At 40.3% G+C, this 21,443-nt stretch overlaps 1 protein-coding gene across 4 annotated transcripts in view; it reads left to right on the top strand.

Moving 5' to 3' along the window:
• Positions 1–20,118, top strand: part of CEP131 (centrosomal protein 131) — a 32,811-nt gene extending 12,693 nt beyond the window's left edge. For 2 of the 4 annotated variants that reach the window (XM_063293387.1, XM_063293386.1), the window contains exons 8-27: positions 370–487; positions 1,029–1,148; positions 1,302–1,470; positions 1,948–2,048; positions 2,284–2,463; positions 2,909–3,100; positions 3,493–3,630; positions 3,969–4,094; positions 4,434–4,550; positions 6,124–6,153; positions 8,370–8,472; positions 9,851–10,052; positions 10,867–10,974; positions 11,497–11,614; positions 12,862–12,936; positions 14,281–14,423; positions 15,313–15,490; positions 15,798–15,994; positions 17,170–17,230; positions 19,761–20,118. In XM_063293387.1, coding sequence (XP_063149457.1) covers positions 370–487; positions 1,029–1,148; positions 1,302–1,470; positions 1,948–2,048; positions 2,284–2,463; positions 2,909–3,100; positions 3,493–3,630; positions 3,969–4,094; positions 4,434–4,550; positions 6,124–6,153; positions 8,370–8,472; positions 9,851–10,052; positions 10,867–10,974; positions 11,497–11,614; positions 12,862–12,936; positions 14,281–14,423; positions 15,313–15,490; positions 15,798–15,994; positions 17,170–17,230; positions 19,761–19,835 — 2,551 coding nt within the window. In that variant the 3' untranslated portion in view covers positions 19,836–20,118. The remainder of the gene's footprint in view (positions 1–369; positions 488–1,028; positions 1,149–1,301; positions 1,471–1,947; positions 2,049–2,283; positions 2,464–2,908; positions 3,101–3,492; positions 3,631–3,968; positions 4,095–4,433; positions 4,551–6,123; positions 6,154–8,369; positions 8,473–9,850; positions 10,053–10,866; positions 10,975–11,496; positions 11,615–12,861; positions 12,937–14,280; positions 14,424–15,312; positions 15,491–15,797; positions 15,995–17,169; positions 17,231–19,760) is intronic. The other 2 variants (XM_063293388.1, XM_063293389.1) reach the window with 2 other exon arrangements.
• The last annotated feature ends 1,325 nt before the right edge of the window (positions 20,119–21,443 follow it).

Genomic DNA, 21,443 nt, shown 5'->3' with positions numbered 1-21,443 from the left:
GAAAAATGGGCTGAAAATGCACTGTCATCATCGGGCCCTTTTGCCATCAATATTTGCAGCACAGTCTCAGGACACTTGGATATGAATGAGGTGTTGGGTGGCTATGTGCCAGTTCAATAGAATGCAATTTGCAGTTACTAAATAGTATATTTTCACACCTTCCTAGAACATGTACTTTTGAACACTGCCCATGGATTTCTAAAATCTGGAGGGAGGGGCCCTTGTTTTGAACATAGAAGCCCTGTGGTCAAGATCTGTTCTTCAAGGATTCTGTCTTTTTCTGTGCCTTTCTAACAGCAGGAACTGCTTTGCTTGACATGATAGTTGGAAAGCAGTAGTCAATTTACATGTTTTTTTCTGTCATTTTAGATTTGTTAACCAAGTCAATTTGGCTGCTGTGACAATCCAGCGTTGGTACCGGCGGCACTCTCAGAGGCACAAGGAAGGTGTAGCTCAGCTTGGGCGATTGTTAGCTTCCAAAAGAGAGGTCTGTCTGTTGTACATATTGTATAAAAAGCTTCTCACCTTAGTAACTACAGAAAACCAGTGCCTCAGATTTATTCCTAAATTTTTCGGCTCTTAGCCCAGAGAGGTCTGAAAAGTCTTCAGATTCATCAACAATTTGTGGCCTAAGAAGATACAAACCACTGCCAAGGGTTAGGACAGATCAATATCAACTTCCAGATTTGTCTACAGTAGTTTGATTGTTTTGATCCATCTGATTTTCTGTCTCTGAAATGGTAACCACAGTTCTTTTCTGCTGGTTTGTCTTCAGTAGAAATACTGTAATAACCTACCTGATAACAGAGATGTGTTCGTTAACAAGATGTGCAACTGTGTCATACGTTTCTGCAAGGATTTTTTTTAAAGAATATTAATTTGTTTCGCACAAACTTTAAACGTATGAGGTGTGGCTGTAGTTAGATTATAGGGGAAGTTAGTCTTTTCTCTTTTTTTTTTTTTTTTTTGTCCTGGAGTGGGATCTTGATCATGTAGCTTCATAATGCTTGCACTGTATATTTTTCAAGGAAAAACAGCAGCAGCTCACAGATGAGAGCAACATCTTCGATTTGCAGCAGAGACGAGATGAGGAGAGGAGAAAGATACGAGAGGAGAAAGCTCGCCTTGCCAGAAGAGCAGCCATCCAGGTAATCACTTGCTATCAATATTGCTAGTCCTGGGCATTAGAAGACAGGATTGTCTTGACTTATTCAGTTAGAAGTTAGACCAAGTATATTTTATCAGTGCTGGAGGAAGTGGGCCCTAACAGAACAATGCGAGTTGGTGTTGTTTTGTTTTAGGAGCTGCAACAAAAACGAGCCCAAAAAGCGTTAGACGCTCAACGTTTGGTGGAGGAGGAGCTGGCAGTAATGAAAGAAGGCAAGAAAGCCAGAAGAAGGAAAACTGAGAAAGCTAGCTCTTTGAAAAATAGCAGTCCTGCTAATAGCATCATCAAAGCCAACAATGCAGGTTAGAAATAATGGAAGGCCTTGGAACGACGGGCCTAGGTGTCTCCTGGACAACATTTCTCAAGTTCAGCTTCAGTGTGTGGGTACTGAATGTGTTAGACACAAAACGTTTCTTCAACATCATCAGAACCAATGGCCACATGGTATTATTTGAGCTTACAACAAATAACAGGCTTAAGATAAGGAGTAAGTTCAGAAATGTTTAAATTGGACACAGGCAAATAGTGCTAGTGGAAAGATACGTGCAGCTGATGCATCCTCAAAGGCTCCTAGTGAGGAGCTGATTGCCACACTTTAGAATTGCTTGGAAAACCAAGAAAGATTATTTGAGAAAAAAAAAACTTGGAAATGATGACATTGTAAAGACTTCCACTCCAATTCTCGAAATGGAAAATGTACTTTTTCTCAAAACGCCAATTCTGAGTTCTTGTGACACCCGTATCTTACTGAAGCAAATGCTTTTTTGTTACTGTTTCAGATGCCAACTTCCACTTTGTAGGAATAGATACAGAAGAAGCTTCTGCCATGGCATCTCTCTCTGTCCCAGGACAAAACAAAGTACTGGAAGAACAGCCACAGGTGTCGCCTTCTTCTGATGATGTTCCTGAAAGCCTAAATACTTTTCTCTTTTACTCCTCGCTTATGATTTGTATAGTTTCCAATTTCAGTACTATGAAATACTTTGTTTGGCTGGGAGGTGTAAGACCTCACAAAGGGAAGGATGAGCCTTCCCTGTTGGAGTGAAATGTATTGGTAATGTCTATTTAAAATTCTTCACAAAATTTCATGCACATGGATTTTCTCTGTTTCCCAGGATGTGAGCTCTGGAAAAATGCCCAGTGAAGATCTGGAGACTGTAATCACTGCAGCCAGTAGGCAGTCCAAAGTAACCCTTAATGAGCTGCTAGACACCCTAAAGCTTTTGGAAGAGGAGCCAGAAGTGCTGCCACAACCAAAGGCTTTCAAGGAAGACAAATATGCTTGGATAGATGGGGTAATTGAAATAAGACAGATGTAAATACTATGCTCTCTTTTCTCTGTAGATCCTTTTTCATGGTTTTGAATTTGTTTGGGATAGAATAAAGTGGCATAGGGAAGAGACCCTGGAAATGAGAAGCACGTACCAACCATTGCTCCCTGCTTTGCATCGTGCACTCTACTTAGAGTGGACTTTTGGGAGTTGTGAGCTGGAATGTTTTCCACAAACTCAAGTTTGTAATTGTTTTTAAAACATTTATAGTTATCCCCAAGAGAAAACCGGTGAAAGCATCTCTTTTTCAGAAGCTCCATTCCTCCCATCTTGACAAATGTTATTTCTGTCAGTGGGATCCTACAACAATTTCCCTTTTTCCCAACAGTCACAGGTTGAAATAGTTTTGTTTGGCACTGCCACTGTAGTCCAAGTCTATTGATCCCAAGAATTTTTCCCTGCAATACAGGAGATGGACTCAAATTCTCTAACCACTGACAACCTAGAGAGGTTTGGAAAACTGAACTGCTCGCCAGGAGTCCCTGAAGAAGGAACATTATTGTCAGAAGCAAAACTTCAGAGTATAATTAGCTTCTTGGATGAGATGGAAAAATCTGAGCAGGAACGACCCAGATCCGTTGCCTCAGCTTCACAGCAGGAGGTGAATCCTGGCACATGTAGATTATTATTGATTGGGGGCAGGGGAGATGGTTGTTTCAAGCATTTGCTTTCACTGATGAAACAAAAAATAGTTGAGTTTAAAAGCTGTTAAGCTGGTATTGGTATTATGGCTTCCAGTAATCTATTCTTAAGGTACATTGAGGAGCTTCAGATAAATGGATCTGCCTCAGGAAATGAAGAACATAAGCTGCCACATACAAAATGACAGTTCTATTGCTTAGGACGGATGTTTCTTATGAGAAGTAAAGCTTTCAGTACTGGCGTATTAGTGCACAGAAGGAATCTTAATTTCCATTCTTACAGGAGATTGGTGAAGGAAGCTGGGTTGTACCTCAGTCTGACTGTTCCCTTGCTGCTTGTCACACCTACTAGGGGCTCTTGCCAGAAGAAGAGCTAGCCCACCTGGATCAGGCTTCAGCAGTTGCCACAGAGGTCACCAGCTCTCTCCTGCGGCTGAGGTTGGAAGTAGAAGAGAAGAAGAGAGCCATCACTTTACTACAGACAGCACTGGTGGGTGACCAGAGCCTGATTCTTGGTAGGTCTGTATATGCTAGAGAGGAGGTCGTCTGTGGGACAGAACCCAATCTTTAGCTCTGTTGTGTGGGAAGATGCATGAAATTAAAATTTGAGCTGCCAAAGAGGCAGTATCTGTCTTTATCTGCCTTTTCAGGCTTCAGCAGTGTTGTTGGTGATGAGCAATCCATATGGACAGATGATCTAACTAGGAGTCACAATGGCTATGTTTACATGTCCTTTCTTCTCCCCTTCTTTTTTTGCTTTTTGACTGACCACATAGCCTAACTTTTGGGTTTCCTTAATTGCCTTGGTTTTGCCCTTTGTCCTGGCAGGCTCAGCAGCGGGAGTTAACTGGGCGGCATGTTAAAGAGACACAGAAAGAGCTGAATCACCAGCTGGCTGTGCAGAGGGAGCAGTACGAGAATGCAATCCAACGGCACCTGGCCTTCATTGACCAGGTAGTCCTTCCTCCTCCTCCTCTAGTTTTTTTTTTTTAAAGTATATAGGGCTTGGGAATGTGAAGATACTCTATCCCCTATCTTGCAGTGCTCTATCTAACATCTCTTGTACTCCTGGCATATCTCTACAGAATTCTCTGTGAGTATTAGCTAGCAGTTAGCATTCTGAGGTGAAATGCTCAGTTAGAAAGAGGAGGGGAGGTTTTGCTTCCATTTCTACCTGGATAAGATGGCAACTTGAGCCCAGGTACTCTCTGCTAGGTAGTGAATGCATCACACTTGTACAAACAATGGGTAGGGTATGCTCTCAGTAATACTCCTTTGCACGCATCTCTACAGCTCATCGATGACAAGAGAGCTCTGAGTGAGAAATGTGAAGCAGTGGTGTCTGAATTGAAGCTTGTGGATCAGAAATACATGAAGAAAATTGCCCAGATGCAAGAGCAGCATGAGTTGGTAAGGAAATGGCATTGGCATAAGGGTAGGAAGAGCTTCAGAGCAACTAGATAAAATATCTGACTGGGCTTCATTTGGACTGAAGTTTGCACAATGCAAAGAAATCGAGTGTTTGAGGCCCTTCAGAGAGCATCAGCCAAGAGAATGTTGGAAGCCACTGAATGTTGGTAAAATAGGAAGACTGTTTGAAATATTATCTTTTATACCATTATTTTTGTATATATTCATATTCATATATATATATAATAGGTTCCCAATCTCTTTCTGTAATCAATAAAATTAGAATTGGTCTCCCACCTGCAGTAGAATATGTGACTGAAAGAGTCACAAGTAAGCCCACCAGAATGTTTTTGTTGCTCATTCATTAGATGTTCTACAGTTCTTTGTCCTGATCTGCCTGATGGCCTAGCTGCTTCTCCGTGGGGTTATATGGCATGTTACCTTAACAGCATTCCTGCTCTTTCTCTAGCAACGTAAGCTGGGGGAGGGAATTCTTCATCAGCCAAATTGAATAGCATTTGCATTCGGAATAAAAGGAATTATTTTAATGATGACTGGGGTAAGTTAACAAAAATATTGAGGTTAGAGATACATCCTGGTTTGAAAGAGTAAAGTATATTTTTCTATTTTTGTATTTTAGAAAAATATGTAATGATTGTAGAGCTCTCTCTTCCAGTTTTGTGGATTCATAATGGAAAAATGTTAATGAAGTTGGGCTTTGGGCCCAATCCCAGTTCACTTCCCTGTACTGGGTAGCTTTATTCTGATAAGTGGTAAGTGTAGGCTATACAGCAGAATGCCTAAGCCTACTGCATGTTAGATTATCTGTTTTGAATGCTGAATATTATGCGTTTATAATAACGTGGCTCAACACAATAGCATAATATGTTCGGTTCCATTGGAGAAGTAGCATCTCTACTTAGGCAGAGGTTGTACTCCTAAAACTGTAGGTTTATCTTGGGTAAACACGTAGAATTAGCACTCCACCCCTTTGAACATGCTTCACAGGCAAAATCCATTCAGCTTTTCTATGGTATCTGATTGGCTAGTGTGGGAAGTGGAATGCCCCACTATGTAGACCTTTGGTTTGGCCCAGCAGGACTTTTCATGTGTTCTCATCTCTGGCAGATGGAAGTGGGAGAGAGTAGGAATGATGTTTTCCATCTTTCAGTATGACCAACAGCATCACAGATTAAGTTAATTACTTTTGTGGCTTAATTATCCACAGTAAGGAAACTTCAGATAGGGTTTGCTGTAAATATTTATTTGGGCAAAGCAGCCTAAACTAAGGAAGTACTGAGAAGGGTGGTAGCTATTTGTTTTTCTAGCATGACCCTCAGTAAAAATTGGAGGCCCATTAGGATTATTCATGCCTTGAAAAGCACTTTGAACAGATGCAATATTCCAACCATGTTAGCTCTTACCGTTGTTCAGATGTGTATGAAATACCATCCCTATGCTAAGAAGTAATTGGTACTCTGCTCAAGCTGTGTCCTTGCTTCTTTCCTCCAACTCTTAATTTCACACTCCTTCCATTTCCCTCTTTCTCTCACCTTTCCCTCTTTCTCTTTAGGTCTGGCGCACTCTGGGCCCCCTCTGTGAGGTAAACTTTGTGCATGCTGTTAACTTCAGCCTTTGTCCTTTTTGCTGGTCTGGATCCTTTAAATGTGATTTTTCTTGAATTTCTTAAAGGATGCTGTGCCTATATCTCTCTTGGGGGTATATGTATGGCAAATATTGCAATTTGGTGCAAAGTGCTATTCCTTGACTTTTATAATGAGGCCCTTTTCAGCTTCCCTACTTAGTGCCCAGCTGAACAGACTTTCGGTGTTTATAAAGCAAAGCCAAAATTCCCTAAATGCTTTAGCATTCATTATTGCCCACACACACATTGTTTCGATTGGTGTAGGAGGGTGGATAGATCCTGAGTCACATACCCACCCATTTCTAAATTTCAGTGGATAGATATGGAGGTAGATTATAGATATTGACAGTTTTGCAGAGCATTGAAGTTGGCTTGAAAAGAGGATATAATGATACAAATTTGCATTATAGGAAAGTGCAAGTACTAGTACTATGTGTCACTATAACCTTTTGGAATAAAATAGTAGCACTGTCCTTCAGATACAGGTTTAAGAAAACATCTTACTTTTGATGCCAGTGATAAATGCACTCAAAAATTTCAAGAATTGAAATACTTAACAGTAGGGAAATTCTTATTTTGCATTTAGAATAAACTAAATACTGTATATTTACTTTTCTGTAGAGTTGCTATTAATCAGAACAGAAAATACTTGATACATCCATTTGATTTTTTGAAGTCCGGATTTCAAGAGTGTAATAATTGGGTCTGATCTGTTTGAATTTGTGGACTTCAAGTATTTAGCGTAAAACACCATGATGGGGAAGAGAGAATTGGAATCAATCACTAACAAGCCTGCCTTTAAACCACTTGCTGTCAGACCACCACTCATCATTACTGCGACAGTAATGTTATGGGCAGAGGTATCTTGTCTGTTGAGAGAAAAACTTAGTTTTACCTGTTGTTTCACCTTGTTGTCTTCCAGTCTTTTGTCCTGAATGGCAGTATTATCTTGAGTTAGCTGATCTGGCCTAGTAACTATTTATAAAGATCTTTATACTTCTTCATGAGTCCCAAAAGGAACTGATGAACTGATAAGAAAATACATTAGAATTCCTTATGAATGCCCCTTCCCTTTGCTCAAGCCCCCTTCATTTCATACTGTACTGCTGCTGCAAGTTATATCACATTCTTTTCCAAAACAGCTTTTAAGAAAACAGTCACCTGCACTGAATTTCGCACACTGCATCTCTTCGGAAATGTCCCATTTTCCTTCATATGTAACTCAGCTTTGGTTAAAAAATAACATTACACTTTTTTGTTTTTGTTTTCAAGGCTGGTCTGTAAGAGAATGGAGCTTCATTTCCATATCTTGCTCCTAATCTGAACATTGATTAAGGCTAGACTCTTTCCAGAGTGATCCAGATCAGACTTTACCATTTCCAGAGCTCCAACTGGGGTGACCCTTAGAAATATAAGGCTAGGTGCAATAATTTGAGGCTGCTGTGGTTTGTTCACATGTGCTTTGCCTCCCAAATTTTGTAAGTGAAATGTTTATATTCCTTAATTTTGTTGGCACAAACTATTGCAATGGAGAAAGATTTGTAGGATCTGAAGAGAAACCAGAGAAAGGAGAACTTTGAATTCCTATTGCATGATAGGAAGTATAAGAGCCCTTACCTTAGCTTCTAGAAGATCTGTTGTTTAGTCCCTGTTGTTATAATAACTTAGAGCTAAAACCTTTTAACTGATATTCTGAACTCATGCCTTGAAGTTTGTGTTCCAAAATTGGAGCAGAAGGAAATGCTATTAATTTAGAACTATAAAGAAATGACATCCTGAATCGGGTTTTTATTTATGTCTGTGCGTGTGTGTGTGCAGATTTATACACACACAAGATATAAATAAAGAATATAAATTACACACAATATAAATAAAGTATATAAACTGTCTGTCTGTCTGTGTGGTTTTGAGTTAGGGTTCTTTAGTTAATTGCAGGTGATGTCAACTTGTGCATTGCATATATTCAAATTTACTTCAGAAAATGGTTCCAGGAAGTTGTAGTTGGCTATCTTACTAGACTCTTCTATCCCTTGCAAAGAATTCTCTTGTAGTTTTAATTCATTATACATGGATTTTGAAGTATTGCTTTCTTCTTTCATAGTGCAAAACATGATGGAATTTAATGAAGTTCTGATATGTGTCTTGCTTTTTTCCCCCTTTTTATTCACATGAAGGAAATAAAAAAGCTGAAACAGCTGATGACTGCCACAGAAAAAATCCGCCGAGAGAAATGGATTGATGAAAAGACCAAGAAGATCAAAGAGATCACTGTTAAAGGTACTCTTGAACTTTCAGTTACTTATTCTGGTTCTTGTACCAATGGCTGGCTTTTCAGTGAGAGGATAGCGTGGTCCACACAACTGACCCCAGGTGGAGCTATTGCATGGGCATTTTGCCTTTGCTTTGACCTGCTAGGTTTATAGGTCCGATTACTCTTCACTGTTCCCTTTCCCTGGTTCAGCTCTGATGCGTGAATTTTATTATTTCTTTTTCAGTTGAGGTCATTGTTACAAGGCAGGTCTGCATTAAAGTTGCAAAAATTTTATAACTATAGTTATGGCAGGGAACAATTTACGATAGTTTTTTTTTCTTATTAATGTAGTCATACACATAGTACATGGTACACTATCTGGTCTGTCCTATTAATGCTAAAGGTAAAGTTTCATTCCAGTTAGGATTGAGTCTTAGTAACTTCCTGACCATGTCTGTGTACATTTTCTCAGCAGTGACACAAGAGTGGTTTGCTTTTGCCTTTGACTTCCTAGTTTTTTTCCCTAAAGCTCTGGGATTTCCTTGTGGTCTCCCATTCAAGTACTAATGAGTTTCAACTCTGCTTAGATATTCAGAATCAGACAAGATTGGCTACATGCTATCACCTAGCTGGGCCTCCTGATGCTACTTCTCCTTTAATAAGCTATTTTCTTCCAGACCACCTTTATGAATCGTTTGTTAATGACAGTTTTGTGTGCTATTGAGTTTTGTATTTTCCAAAATTTTATGGTACTGCAGTCTTACTAGTTCGAGTGTCCTCAAAGCTGTGGGATCCTTTACGCAATGTTTTTCCTCAACATTCATCATGGGAAATGCATTTTCAAGCAGGAAATGGGTGTTTGGTTGCATTGCTCTCTCCTCTGAAGGAGAGGAACCCTGCATCAGAGAGTAACTGTATAATGTTTTTATTTTAAATAAATTTAATTTTGAAGCCATTTGAATAGGTACAATTTTAAAATCATACTACATATGTTAATCAGTTCATCAGTGCAAATAACGTCTGTGTTGCACTTGATAACTTGTTTCATGAATGGCTACTGTTTGTAGGCAATTATTATCTGCACCTCCTATCTGATCTCCTTTTATTATTCCCTCCAAGAGACCTCCCTTAAGTGCATATTCTCTTGTCTCAAGGAAATACATAATAAATTGAATGAAATATCCTTTGTGAAGAGCTGTAAGTCAGAGGTATATATTTGTACAACGCCTTTAATATATTGTAGTGGCTGCATTGACCTTTTGTCATATTTGATTATTACAACAACTGAATCTGCAGGAAGGAGAGGATTGTGGTACAGAGTGGAGATTCTTGTTCTGGCAATGTGCGGGTTTCAGGCAGGCACTTGTAGTCTGTAATCTCCTGTTTGCTTTCTTTCCCATTCAGGCCTGGAGCCTGAAATCCAGAAGCTCATTGCTAAACACAAGCTAGAGATCAAAAAGCTGAAAGCACTGCATGAGGCAGAACTGCTGCAGTCGGATGAGCGTGCGGCCCAGCGCTACGTACGGCAGACAGAAGAGCTGAGAGAGATGCTGGAGCATGAGAAGGAAGAGCAGGGGCAGCGAGAGAGAGAACTGGCAAGGCAGCGGTATGAAGGGAGCAAGTAGAGAGATGTGCAGCATAAGAATGAGAAAGTGGGAAAAGCCATTACAGATGTGCAAAGGGGGAGAAAAATGGGCAGAATTACCCAGTGGGGGGATAACAGAAGGAAGGAAAACTGGTGTGATCGTGTTCAGGGAAGGAAAAATACGGTGGCCTAGAAGAGTCGGAGGCACGGTATGTGGCACTTGTGCCTTACGACAGGATGAATCCTTGCATTCTGTTGGATATGGTAGCAGTACTGCAAATTTGTGAACAATTGACATCAAGATTTGGTTGAACGTACTGACTGTATGTCATTGGCTTTGTAAGGGCAGAATGGAGAGATAGGAGAGTTCTTATGCCTGCAGAGAGGTATCGTAAAGTTGTGTTTATTTCCTCTGTTTAGAAACAGGATTATAGTGCAGTCCTGACTGCTGCTGCTGACATCAGAGGGCTTAAGCAGGTGTCTAATATAGTACTGTGGGAAGAAGGTGATAGGCAAACAGTGGAGTTTGGGTACCATTCTCTGAAGTATTTTTTACATGCTGGCTCATGCATTCGTTTTTGAGCCTTTACTCAAGTTTACTTCATGCCCTCTGTCGCAGGGCTTCCATTTTGCAACTTCCATATCTCCTACAAGAAATTTGGTTTCTCATGTTTGAAGGGTTTGGGGTTTTTTTATAACAATTTTGTATTCCTCAAAGGGATTTTTTAATCTCAGCTGAGGAAATCTTTGGCTTTATGCTTCCCATAAACATTGGGTCAAGCCAAGGATACTGATGGCTTGGTAAGACTTTCCTTGAAAGGATCCCTCTGAACAGGTATGAGAAGCAGCTGGAGCAGGAGGAGCAGGCTCTGCAGCAACAACGGCGCCGGCTCTACAGTGAAGTGGCTGAGGAGAAGGAGAGACTCAACCAGCAGGCCGCCAGGTGAGGGAGGGCATGTTGGATTCAGAACTGGTGGGTGTGCTGAGCAAGTACCTATTGTCCATTTGCTTAGGCAAGGCAGCATTCAGGAAAAAAACCTGCAAGGTCTTAAAATCCAAAAGTAGAAGTGCATATATTGTTCCCATCAACAGCATCTTTTTCTTGGGTACCGGGGCCTGGAGAATTTGCAGATGACCACTTCATGTTGCAGTGCTGTTTTATAGCCTGTTTCAGGAGCACTTTTTCGATCAAGTTGTGCGTAGCATTTTTCAGTCTAAAGGCTGCAGTTATCCCAGCATGCTGGGAACTACACTCCAAGTGGTTAATGCACAAACAATATTTTATTGGAAGCAAATTGAATTGAAACAATATTGTTAACATGGTTACTTCCAGTGTATAGTAAACATTCTGATTCAATAACTTTAGAGGGTCAGTGGAAGCCACATCAAGACTTTGTGGGAAATGGATGCACTGGTGCCTGAATTTGAACAGTTCTGTTCTATGACATTAATCTCTGATTCCCAGGCAAAGAGCTGAACTGGAGGATTTGCGAAAGCAATTGGAAGCGAACAGTTCAATTGTTACCAAAGCTTTAAAGGAAGAATATGAGAAAGGGAAGGAGGAACAGGAGCGACGTCATCAGGTCTGTGTTATTCAGGCTTTCTACATCATTTTGCTCTCCTCTTTATTGGCAGCATTTGAGGTGAATTTACATTGGGGCCCTGAGCAGCCATAACATTAACATTGAAATATCTCCAAATGTTTATGTTCCTATATGAGATCTTGTGAGGCTTTGGAAAAAATAACTTTATTTGAGTGGGCTGGGGCCTTTCTTAAAGATCTATATCATTGCCTTTGTTGCTCATAAATGTGATACTTATTTATTTAGGTATACAATTACTTGTTTTCTGCCTCCTTGCAAGACTCTAGTTTGATCTCTGGTTTGTGTCATTTGTAGCTGATGATCTGAGTGGTTGTTTTTTCACAGTATCTTGAGGTCTTGTTGGACATGTAGGGCTGCTCTCTGAAGTATTGTGTTATTCACAAAGGTTATGTAACCTGTGCTTATTCTCATTGCTTCAGCACATGTTAGATGGATAGAGTGTAGAAGAGGGAAGGGATAACTTCCCTCTTCTACACTCTTGAAAAGAAGATCTTTCCAAGCTTTTCTCTTTTTTTTTTGGCTGAGGAAGATGATTCAAATATCCAGTACAGGGCACAGAAAACTCGTCTCATAATCAGCGATTGAAATTTGAATCCAGATTAATTGATTTGGGGTTTGGGGTTTGGGCTTTTTTTTTTTTTTTTTTACATAAAGAGCTCCAGCCCTTTTCTCCTTGGGTGAGAGAATTGGAGAATTGCAGATTGATGAGGCTACTTATGGACTGGCAAAGAATTTGGCATGTTACCTCATCAGTTTGACCGTGGGCTCCATGTGACTTTGAAGACTATGGAACTAGAAAGGTGAAGCTGGAGATACAGCTTTAAGACATTTGAAGTTAGAGCAACAGATACCTCATTTCCTTTGGTTTATTCTCATTCTTTCTAATCAGAACAAGATTTAGGAAACCTTAAAGGTGATCTCTGTCTCATATCAGTGTCTGCTCTGGGGAGGTGGGGGGAACCATAGCTAGCTTAAGAAGCAGGTATCTGTTCCCACATAGCTACAGACCACGGCTGTTCTCGGATTCATGACTCTTGCAGAGTGAAATGCAGAGAGGGCCCAATTCACTATGTGCCCCCTTAGTGAGAAGTCTGATAACATACTCTGCAGACCTACAACTTTGATCCATTATGTCCATCAGGCTTTGTGTACTGAAGATTGGAAGGAGGCAGTGGAACTCTACTCCCCTTTCTTTTCCTTGTTGTACTTTTTTCTTCTTCCTCAAGGCAGAGGTACAGGCTTTGAAGATGCAACTGGACATAGAGAAGCAAGCCTGGGAAGCCAGTTATCTGAAAAAAGAGGTAATTTTGTAGCTTCCTTTTCTAAGCCACACCCTCATCATCCCTCAGTGGCTCAGGGAACTTTCCTGGTGTTACGAAGTATGCCCATTTATATACTTGCGCACATGTTAAATGTTGATTTACAAATAGATCTCACTCCTGCAAGAGCTTGTAACACTCTGTCATGGTTGCTTATAGAAAATCTGAGGCCAAAGCTTTGAAAAGTTGCTATGATTTGCTATGACAGAAGAACTAAAGCAAGTTCAAAACATGTATCGGGGGACTTAGAATCACAGATCATACTGATCAGAGTTACACATAAAATACAATAAACATGAAAAATGCAGTAATATAATAAGATCCAGTGAAAACAATGTTTTTATATGAGAGAGTACTACATCTATATCATTTCTTTCAGTGGCTGTTTTTGGAAAGGAGAGAATTAAAGTGAAGAAAACAGCACAACCAAAACTTGCAGAGTTTTGGGGGGGTGGGGTAGGAAGAGTAGAAGTGACCTAAAAGCAGATTTGGAAACAATTCCCAAGGAAAAGTGGTAAGAATAAATGTTGAATGCAAGTTTTAAGGCCTTGAGGGATACTGGATTTGTGGCAAAAAAAAAAAACCTTTTAAAAAGATATGCAGAGAAGATGTTACTTGGTTTACAGATCAATTGGAAGGAATAGGAGTTACTGAAAAAATGTATATGTTCCACTGTGCCATGGAAGCTGGCTTAGCATTTTTGAAGAAAAGGCAATAGAGTGGTGTCAGAAAGAAGAGAAGGAGATTGCTTTTTCTTTGGGGCTGGGGAAAGGAGAAAGAACAAGGAGAATATTTTAGATATTAATTTGATACAATGTATTCAAGTTCAATCAGCAAGAGACAGGATATCTCAAAGATAATCCTAAACAAAGTTTCATTGAGGCGACTGGATTTGACTTCATCAGCAGGATGTGAGTTGATTTAGTCTTTCTTTCAAATTTAAAATCAGAAAAGTATAGCTGCATTGGCACAACCTCATGCTTACACGCAATAAAACTGACAACCTAACTCTCCCTTTTGGCTTAAATAGGAAGGTTCAAATCAGCATAAATATAACTTGGTGACTATTTCTATTTCTCCTGCCCTCAAGCAGTTTCTGCAGTTTTACAGGATTTAATAGGGAAGAGTGGAAGCACTGAAGTAAGGCAACAGGACCCACCAAAGGTGCTGGCAGAAGCTTGGGGACATACATCATTCTGTTTGATATGTGTCTTGCCTGACTTTCAGTTGCACCTTTGCCAGAGTAGAATGGGGCCTTTCCTTTCAACAGTAGGCTATTTTTAACAAAAGGACCGTGGGGGTGGGCTTCTTTTGTGTTCTCTTCAGGAGGCCTGGCTGCTAACTCGAGAACGGGAGCTAAGAGAAGAAGTGCGGAAAGAAAGGGACAAGGAGATTGAGCTGGTCATCCAGAGACTAGAGGCTGACATGTCTTCTGCCAAGGATGAATGTGAGAGGGTTGCAGAGAACAGGTAAGATGCTGGTAGATGAAAGTCAGAGATTGTGGTCAAAGAGCCAAGTACATTTTGAGAATGGATATTCAGAATGGCATTTGGTTGAATTTGTAGTGAAGCATTGTAATGAGGTTCCTCTTTTTAAAGTTCTTAAACCAGGAAGTTGATGGTGGCAGTATACTTCTGTTTGCACTTGAATCATGGTGTGGATATGCATGACCATCTTGAGCTGTTTGCTATAAGACTGTAAAAAAAATTCATTGTAAGCAATGGAGGTATGACACGGCAAATCTATTGGAAACTTAACTGGCTGAAAGGAGGAGGAATGATTTACTGTAGAGAGTAAGGAAGACAACCTTGATAGAAACGCACAGAAACTGTTACTCAGGCAAAAGGGGCTGAAACATTTCTTAAATCCAGAAGAACAAGATAACATTTGGAAGTGGCTCAAGCGGTCACTTCCCTGATTCTTTCATCAGAGTGTAAGAAGGGAGAGAAGGTGCAGATCCGTCAGACGTACAGGATTCTCTTATCTCGGTAAAAACAGTTTGAGACGTTCTGTGAAGTTGCTTTCCTGTTCTGGTCTATCTAGTGGGGCTGACATTTTCAGGATTTAAGAAGTTGCAAATTATGTTGTGACAGCAGTCTTAAGTAAAGCCTCTGATTTCCATACCTCATTTTTCGTGCCATGGTAAGTCCTATTAAAGAGAAAGCGGCCCGAACTTATGCTGCAGCCTGGATCTGATCCAGTAGCAGAACAGTTTTCCACTGTGCCATTGTATTCTTCACAGTGGATACATTAAGAAAACGGTTGTAAAAACCATGCTGTGCATAAAAAGAACCTGGACTCTATTCCGCTCTTGCTCTATGGAGCAATTAATCAAAGAGTCTTCCATTCTCTATTCAGAATAAAGAGGATGCGGGACAAGTATGAAATAGAGCTGCAGGAATTGGAGCGGTCGGAACGTAAGCTGCAAGAGCGCTGCAACGAACTGAAGGGGCATTTTCTGGAAGCAGAAAGTGAGACCGTTCGTCTCCAAGGTCTCCTACGGCAGAAGGAACAGGAAATTGAGGACATCCGAAAGGTGAGTTGATCACAGGAAAGAGGACTTCTAAATGTGTATTTTTGTTCTGATGAGTTACTCCTCTCCCAGTATTCCTAACTATAAGCCTGGGTGTGGTGTATTAGTTCCTGCTTTAGACAAAGCTTCAGAACCTGTGAATCCCATGGTATATCTTTCTGGACAAAGGACATTTATCTCAGGATTGGTCCATACTTAAGGACAAAAAAAAAATGCTAAAACTGAAAGAAGACAGCACGCGCGCTACTTTTTTTAAGCCTAAGCTTTCTCGCAATGATACATCAGCCTCTTCATGTGCTTATTGTGACAGGTGAAGGACCAGTTAGCTCAGGAGCGCAGCAGCCTCTCCGAGGTTATTCGGCAAGAGTTTGCAGACCGACTTGTAAGCACAGAAGATGACAACAAACGTCTCAAGACTGAAATGGCTGAACTTCGTGCCCGCCAGCGCTTGGAATTGGACAGAGTGATACGAGACAAAGAGGAGGAGCTGGAAGAAGTGCATAAAAGGTGATACTTCTTATCTTCTCCATAGGAGTTTAATTTTCACCCAAGATCCTACTGGAATCAAGCACTGGTCTATCCCACCTGAGTAAACATTCCCATCCTTCCCAAGCCAGAGGCATAAAACATAAATGGTGGCCTTGGGCATTTGGCAAGCTTTGCCAAGATACAGTTTTAACAGATGAGCCTATTTTGAAGCTATAGTGGAGTCACGTGTCTGTCAGTTGTTGGTGTGATATACCAAGCCTACGTATAATATATAATACAAAGAAGGATCAAGCTTCTCTGCTAAGATGATTCTGATACTGCACCAAGAAAAGATAAAATCTTGGCCTGTGTATATTTATGCAACTTTTAAGTTCTATATTATATGTTCTATTAATCATAGGGAAAGGTGTTCAGAGACTTAAACTGAGCACTCTCTGAGCACTTGTAATCTAAAAGAAGGCCAAAGAGCAGAGAAGATACAAGGCTGAAAGCCCATAAAAAAACTTGAGGTGTGTTTGTGTGTAAAAAAGAGAGATAAAGCAGCGTGCAGCTTCCCAATTAATTTAAAATCAAGTGGGTCTGTTTCCCTCGCTTGTTGAACCATCAGTCAATGCAAAGAGCAAAGCTAACTATTTAACTCCTCCTATTTTAAACACTTTTTGGTTTTTTTGTCTCTCATGTATGAATGCGCCCTGTTAAATTTATATGGGAGTGATCCATTCATAGACTTAGGAGGAGTATGAAAACTGTAGGCCATGAATGGAGACCTTCTGGCCTGCAGGATCTGAGGTGAGGCCATTTCTTCTGAAAGCCTCTTGTTATGTTATGTTCCTAGCTGGAACACCTGTGAGTGCAGTTCTATTTAAGCCTCCTTGTAGGTCCTCAAAGAAGAAAGACACAAAGCACCCCAAACTACTGAGTTTGGAGAGCTGAGTTGCAAGAGTCCTATCTGGACTGTCTCTAGCCCTGATTTTGACCAAAGATCCCAGTCTTTATGCTATTCTGAGGAGCAAGTCCAGCTGAGAAAAAAATCTGCTCAAGGTTATAATAGAGTGTTAGTTTTTGACTTGTTCTTGTAAGCCACATTTAGTGCTTGTATAAGCAGAATGGTGGGGTATACATTTAATGATTACGATACTGAAGAAGTTGTTGCTCAGTTATCCAAATGTCATCTCATTGGACTTTCCATGTAGAGTGAAGACAGCCATTGTGAAAAAAGAGGAGGCCGTGAACAGCTTTCGAAAGCAGTATGAGGTGAGGTTCTGTAAGGGCTGCCAGTCCTTGTGAAGAATAATGATGGTTTTAAGGCATGAGTTCCAAGAAAACAAATGGAGAGTGTAGCATAAGGAAGATGGACTGTTCTGTTATATGAGGAGAAGCAAGCTTGTGAATCTGGCTCATTAAAGAAGGGCAGAAATTGGATGGATTTTTTTTCCCCCTTTACTATTTTGTATTGATGGCCATGTAGAGTTCTTTTTTCCACCACTACCCCCTTTTCCTTCCTTTGCTCTGAATTGGGAAGGAAATCAACTACATTAGTTACAGGAGGACATGGAATGTTGGAGATCGACAACTTCTCCTGATGTATTCCTAAGCAGCTCTTTTTTTGTCTGTCAGAATGCCAGTGTTGGAAAAATACTAACAGTGGACCATTCTCCAGTCCTCAGAAGGATAAAGGCTGCCAGGCTCCCTGTGTAATCTAGTGTACCATACCCTGGATGCTGTACTTTTCTCCGCAGGGTGAAAGGGACAGCTCTCTTATTTCTCAGTGGAAATTAACTCAGTGTCCTTAACTTGTTGTTCCCTTCACCCATTCTGGCAGGCAGGGACATTTTTTTTTCCTTTTCTGAGCACCTCAGACAGTTTCCAGTCCTCCTTGCTCTGGATTGCCAGTTGCCTCAGGAACTCATCTGTTTTCCTGTCTGTGGCAATGCTTTTGAAAGCCATGATAGCCCTGATTTGTCTGAGGGATGGAGTTGTCAGCTTCAGGGTTTTACTCCCTGTGTGGCTAGGTTCCTAGGAGGCCAGTTGCTCACCCAAGGGCTCCCCCCTACATGTCCCACAGCAGAGATAACAGATGCCATCCATGCCAATTCCTTTGGGGCATCTGAATTGCCCTTCACAATAAATTTGGGAACAGCCCTCAGATGGTAGATGGCTAATTTCATCAGTGACTGATAGGTGGGTCCTTCCTCCATCCCAATTTGTATGGCTGAATTAAGGAGGTGCTTCTGGTGGAGATCTCTCACGTTGGCTCTGGTGCTCCTTTTGCCCATTTAGGCCTTGAGAGATGCTCTCCACTGCCTACAGAAAGCCTACCTTGGAGCTGTAGTAATGGTGGGAGCTGTCTTTGGGACAGAGGATGCATTAGGATTTCTTGCTTGCTGTAAATCCATTGCTTGAATATACAGGCGGGAAATAAGATTTTTTTTACTATTAGGGAGTAATAATTTTTTTAAAAAAAAATTGAGATTCAATCTGTTCACCACAACAGATGCTTCATATTCAAAAGTTCCAACTTCCAGAAATAAATTACTGAAATACACAATCTGATTTTATTAGAGTTTGGAGGGGAAATCATTTTCTGTTCTTTTTAAAAGTTATTCTTTTTTGGTCTCTTCTTATCTGCAATGTTTTGACAATAAACCCATTGTCAAAAATGGAAAACTATTGAACTTGAAAATTCATGGAATGCAGAATTCCTTAGGTGATTCAAGAACCAATTGTGTAACAACTCAACAAATAACCAGTCCCTTTGGTCTATTAAAAATTAACTGACCATTAGTTTATATTTGCCAGATAGATGATAATTTATTTTTGAAATTGTATGTTTTTGTACACTATGGTTGTACAAAACACAGATCAAAATAAGATAACAAAATAACAGTCGCTAATATTTAGTTTGTTATAGCCTTGTGACTTGCCTTATACCTCTTCCTCCTTTGTGCAACATATAAGAATATACCTACCTCAAATCTTCAAATATTTCAGTGCTTCTATTCTATTTAAAATTCAATTTTTAATTTTAAAACTTTTTCTGTTAAATTCTCATTAGACTTGATTCGGTTATTTTCTATTGCTGTCTCTTATTTTGCTATATCTTCTAAGATTCCAGATTCCAGATAATCCTCACTTAACAACCATTCATTTAGTGACAGTTCTGACTTACAATGGTGCTGGAAAAACCAACTTGTGACAGGTCCTCACGCTTACGACCATTGCAGCATCCCCACAGTCACATGATCACGATTTGAGTGCTTGCCAACTGATTCGCATTTATGACCTTCACAGCATCCTGTGGACAAGGGATCACCATTTTCGACCTTCCCGGCCAGCTTCTGGCAACCAAAATCAATAGGGAGCTACGTGATGCACTTAATGACCACGTGGCTCGCTTAACACACACAGAAATTCGCTTAGTGGCTGCCACAGAAAAGGTTGGATTTGCTTAATGACCGCTTCATTTAGCAACTGAAATTCTGGTCCCAATTTTGGTTGTTAAATGAGGACTACCTATAACCTGGCCACAAAAGAGTTTAATCGTACAAAATGTAGTTTGGGATCATTGGAAGAAGGAAATTATGTCTTCTGTATTTGCTAGGGGTTATAATTTCAGCAAAATACAAGCCTGTATCAGTCCATCTTGTCACTAGGAATTATCAGAAATGTCTGTTCTGGAAGGGACACCTAGAAGGGCACCTTTTTCTCTGAGGTGGAGGGCTATTTAGATAACATAGAGCTCTCAGACATGTCATCCTTTGAGTGAGCGGTCTTCTCATTGCAGGCAGCCATGAAGAGGGCAGAGCATCTGGAATCCCTCTTGGAGCAGCAGCGCAAGCAATTGCTAGCAGCCAAGTAGCGACTGAACCAACCCCAAACCAGTGGCCCTGCAAGGGCAGAGCCAAATGATGGTGCATAATAGCAAAAGAAGATTGCTTGCTGCAGTCCAGAAAATATGGAGTCAGAACGAACACTAATATGTTGGCGGGGTTGGGGTTCAGGTTGTGTTTCTTTTTCTCTGATCATTATTTTTTTAAACTTGTTCTGAGATCTGCTACCTTGAAGAAAATATCTGGAAAAGATGGTATTCCATTTCTTGCCATTGTATTTTAACAGTAAAATACAACTGATTTGTAAAATGACTGTCTAGAACTGTGTTTTTCTCCCCCTTTGATCAGAATATAATAGAAATTTTTTTGAACTCTTAATACTCAAATAGTACTCGGCTTTTCAGATGTTGCTAAATGAAAACCTTGCCAGGTTTGCTGTCCACAGATTGTTCTTTAATTTTTGGAACAGTGATATCTGATAAATTCCAGTCCATCAACAGATCACAATACCCATAGTTACTAAGGAAATATGTTTCCTTTGCACCATACAAAAGGAAGATATATCCCATGCAAATTAAGGAGTTACTGGAATCAGAGTCTATCACATTACTTTGGATTTCCCTATTCAAAAATAATTGTCTTGAGCTATTGCAACATATAGTTCATATCAGGGACATGGATAGGAAGTTATTCACAATTTTGCGGAGTCATTTAGATGGACTGGCCTTTTGATGATGACTTCAAATTAGTGAAATCTGCATAATTTTGAAGAACAACTTAATCAAATTCCACCTGATTTACCTATAATTCAAGAAACCACTGGCTTCTTGAAATGTATTTTTCATTCAAATAGAAATAGTTATATGAAATTAACCAGAAGTTTTTACACACTGGGAACAGGAGGGATGTCAAAAGTACGTTTTGGAGGAAATACTTGTGATAATTTGTCTTCCTTTTTATGAGGAACTACAGTGGTGCTTAGTGAACCCTTTTTAATTTTCAATATTTCTGCATAAATGTGACCTAAAATGTGATCTATTCTTCACCCAAGTCCTAGAACTTGATAAAGAGAATGCAATTAAACGAGTCAAAAACATTATATTTGCTTGTTTATTTATTGAGGAAAATTATCCAAAGCTACGTATTTGTGACAAAAGTATGGGAACCTCTAAGGCTATCAGTTCATTTGAAGGGGAAAATAGAGTCATGCATTTCAATCAATGAGATGATAATCAGGTGTGAGTGTGGGAGGCCCTGCCCTATTACAAGAACAGGATTCTGGGTATTCACTATCCTTTGACGGAAGATCAGTACACTCCTATCTGGGATGGTTGTCCTCTTCCACCGAGCACATAGCTTCAGGAGGGACACAAATGAAGTGGTGGGGGAGGAACACCCGCCTAGCCAGCCAAATCAACCCTGGTGATCAATGGGGTGACAGATTTATTTATTTTATCAAATTTTATCACTGCTCATCTCCCCCCAAAGGAGGAACTTGCCAATGTCGCAGCCAGATTGCCCTCACATACTGGGTATTTGCTATCAAAGTCTGATCTTCAAACACAGGTATGCTGAAATGTGTTACGCCTCGAAGGAGATTTTTGAGGACCTCCAAAAAAGAGTTGATGCTCACCAGG

The sequence above is a fragment of the Candoia aspera genome, chromosome 2 (genome assembly GCF_035149785.1).
Source record: "Candoia aspera isolate rCanAsp1 chromosome 2, rCanAsp1.hap2, whole genome shotgun sequence".
Classification (NCBI taxonomy): domain Eukaryota; kingdom Metazoa; phylum Chordata; class Lepidosauria; order Squamata; family Boidae; genus Candoia; species Candoia aspera.
Note: the sequence above shows the minus strand (reverse complement) of the source record. Positions and strands in the feature narration are given on the sequence as shown.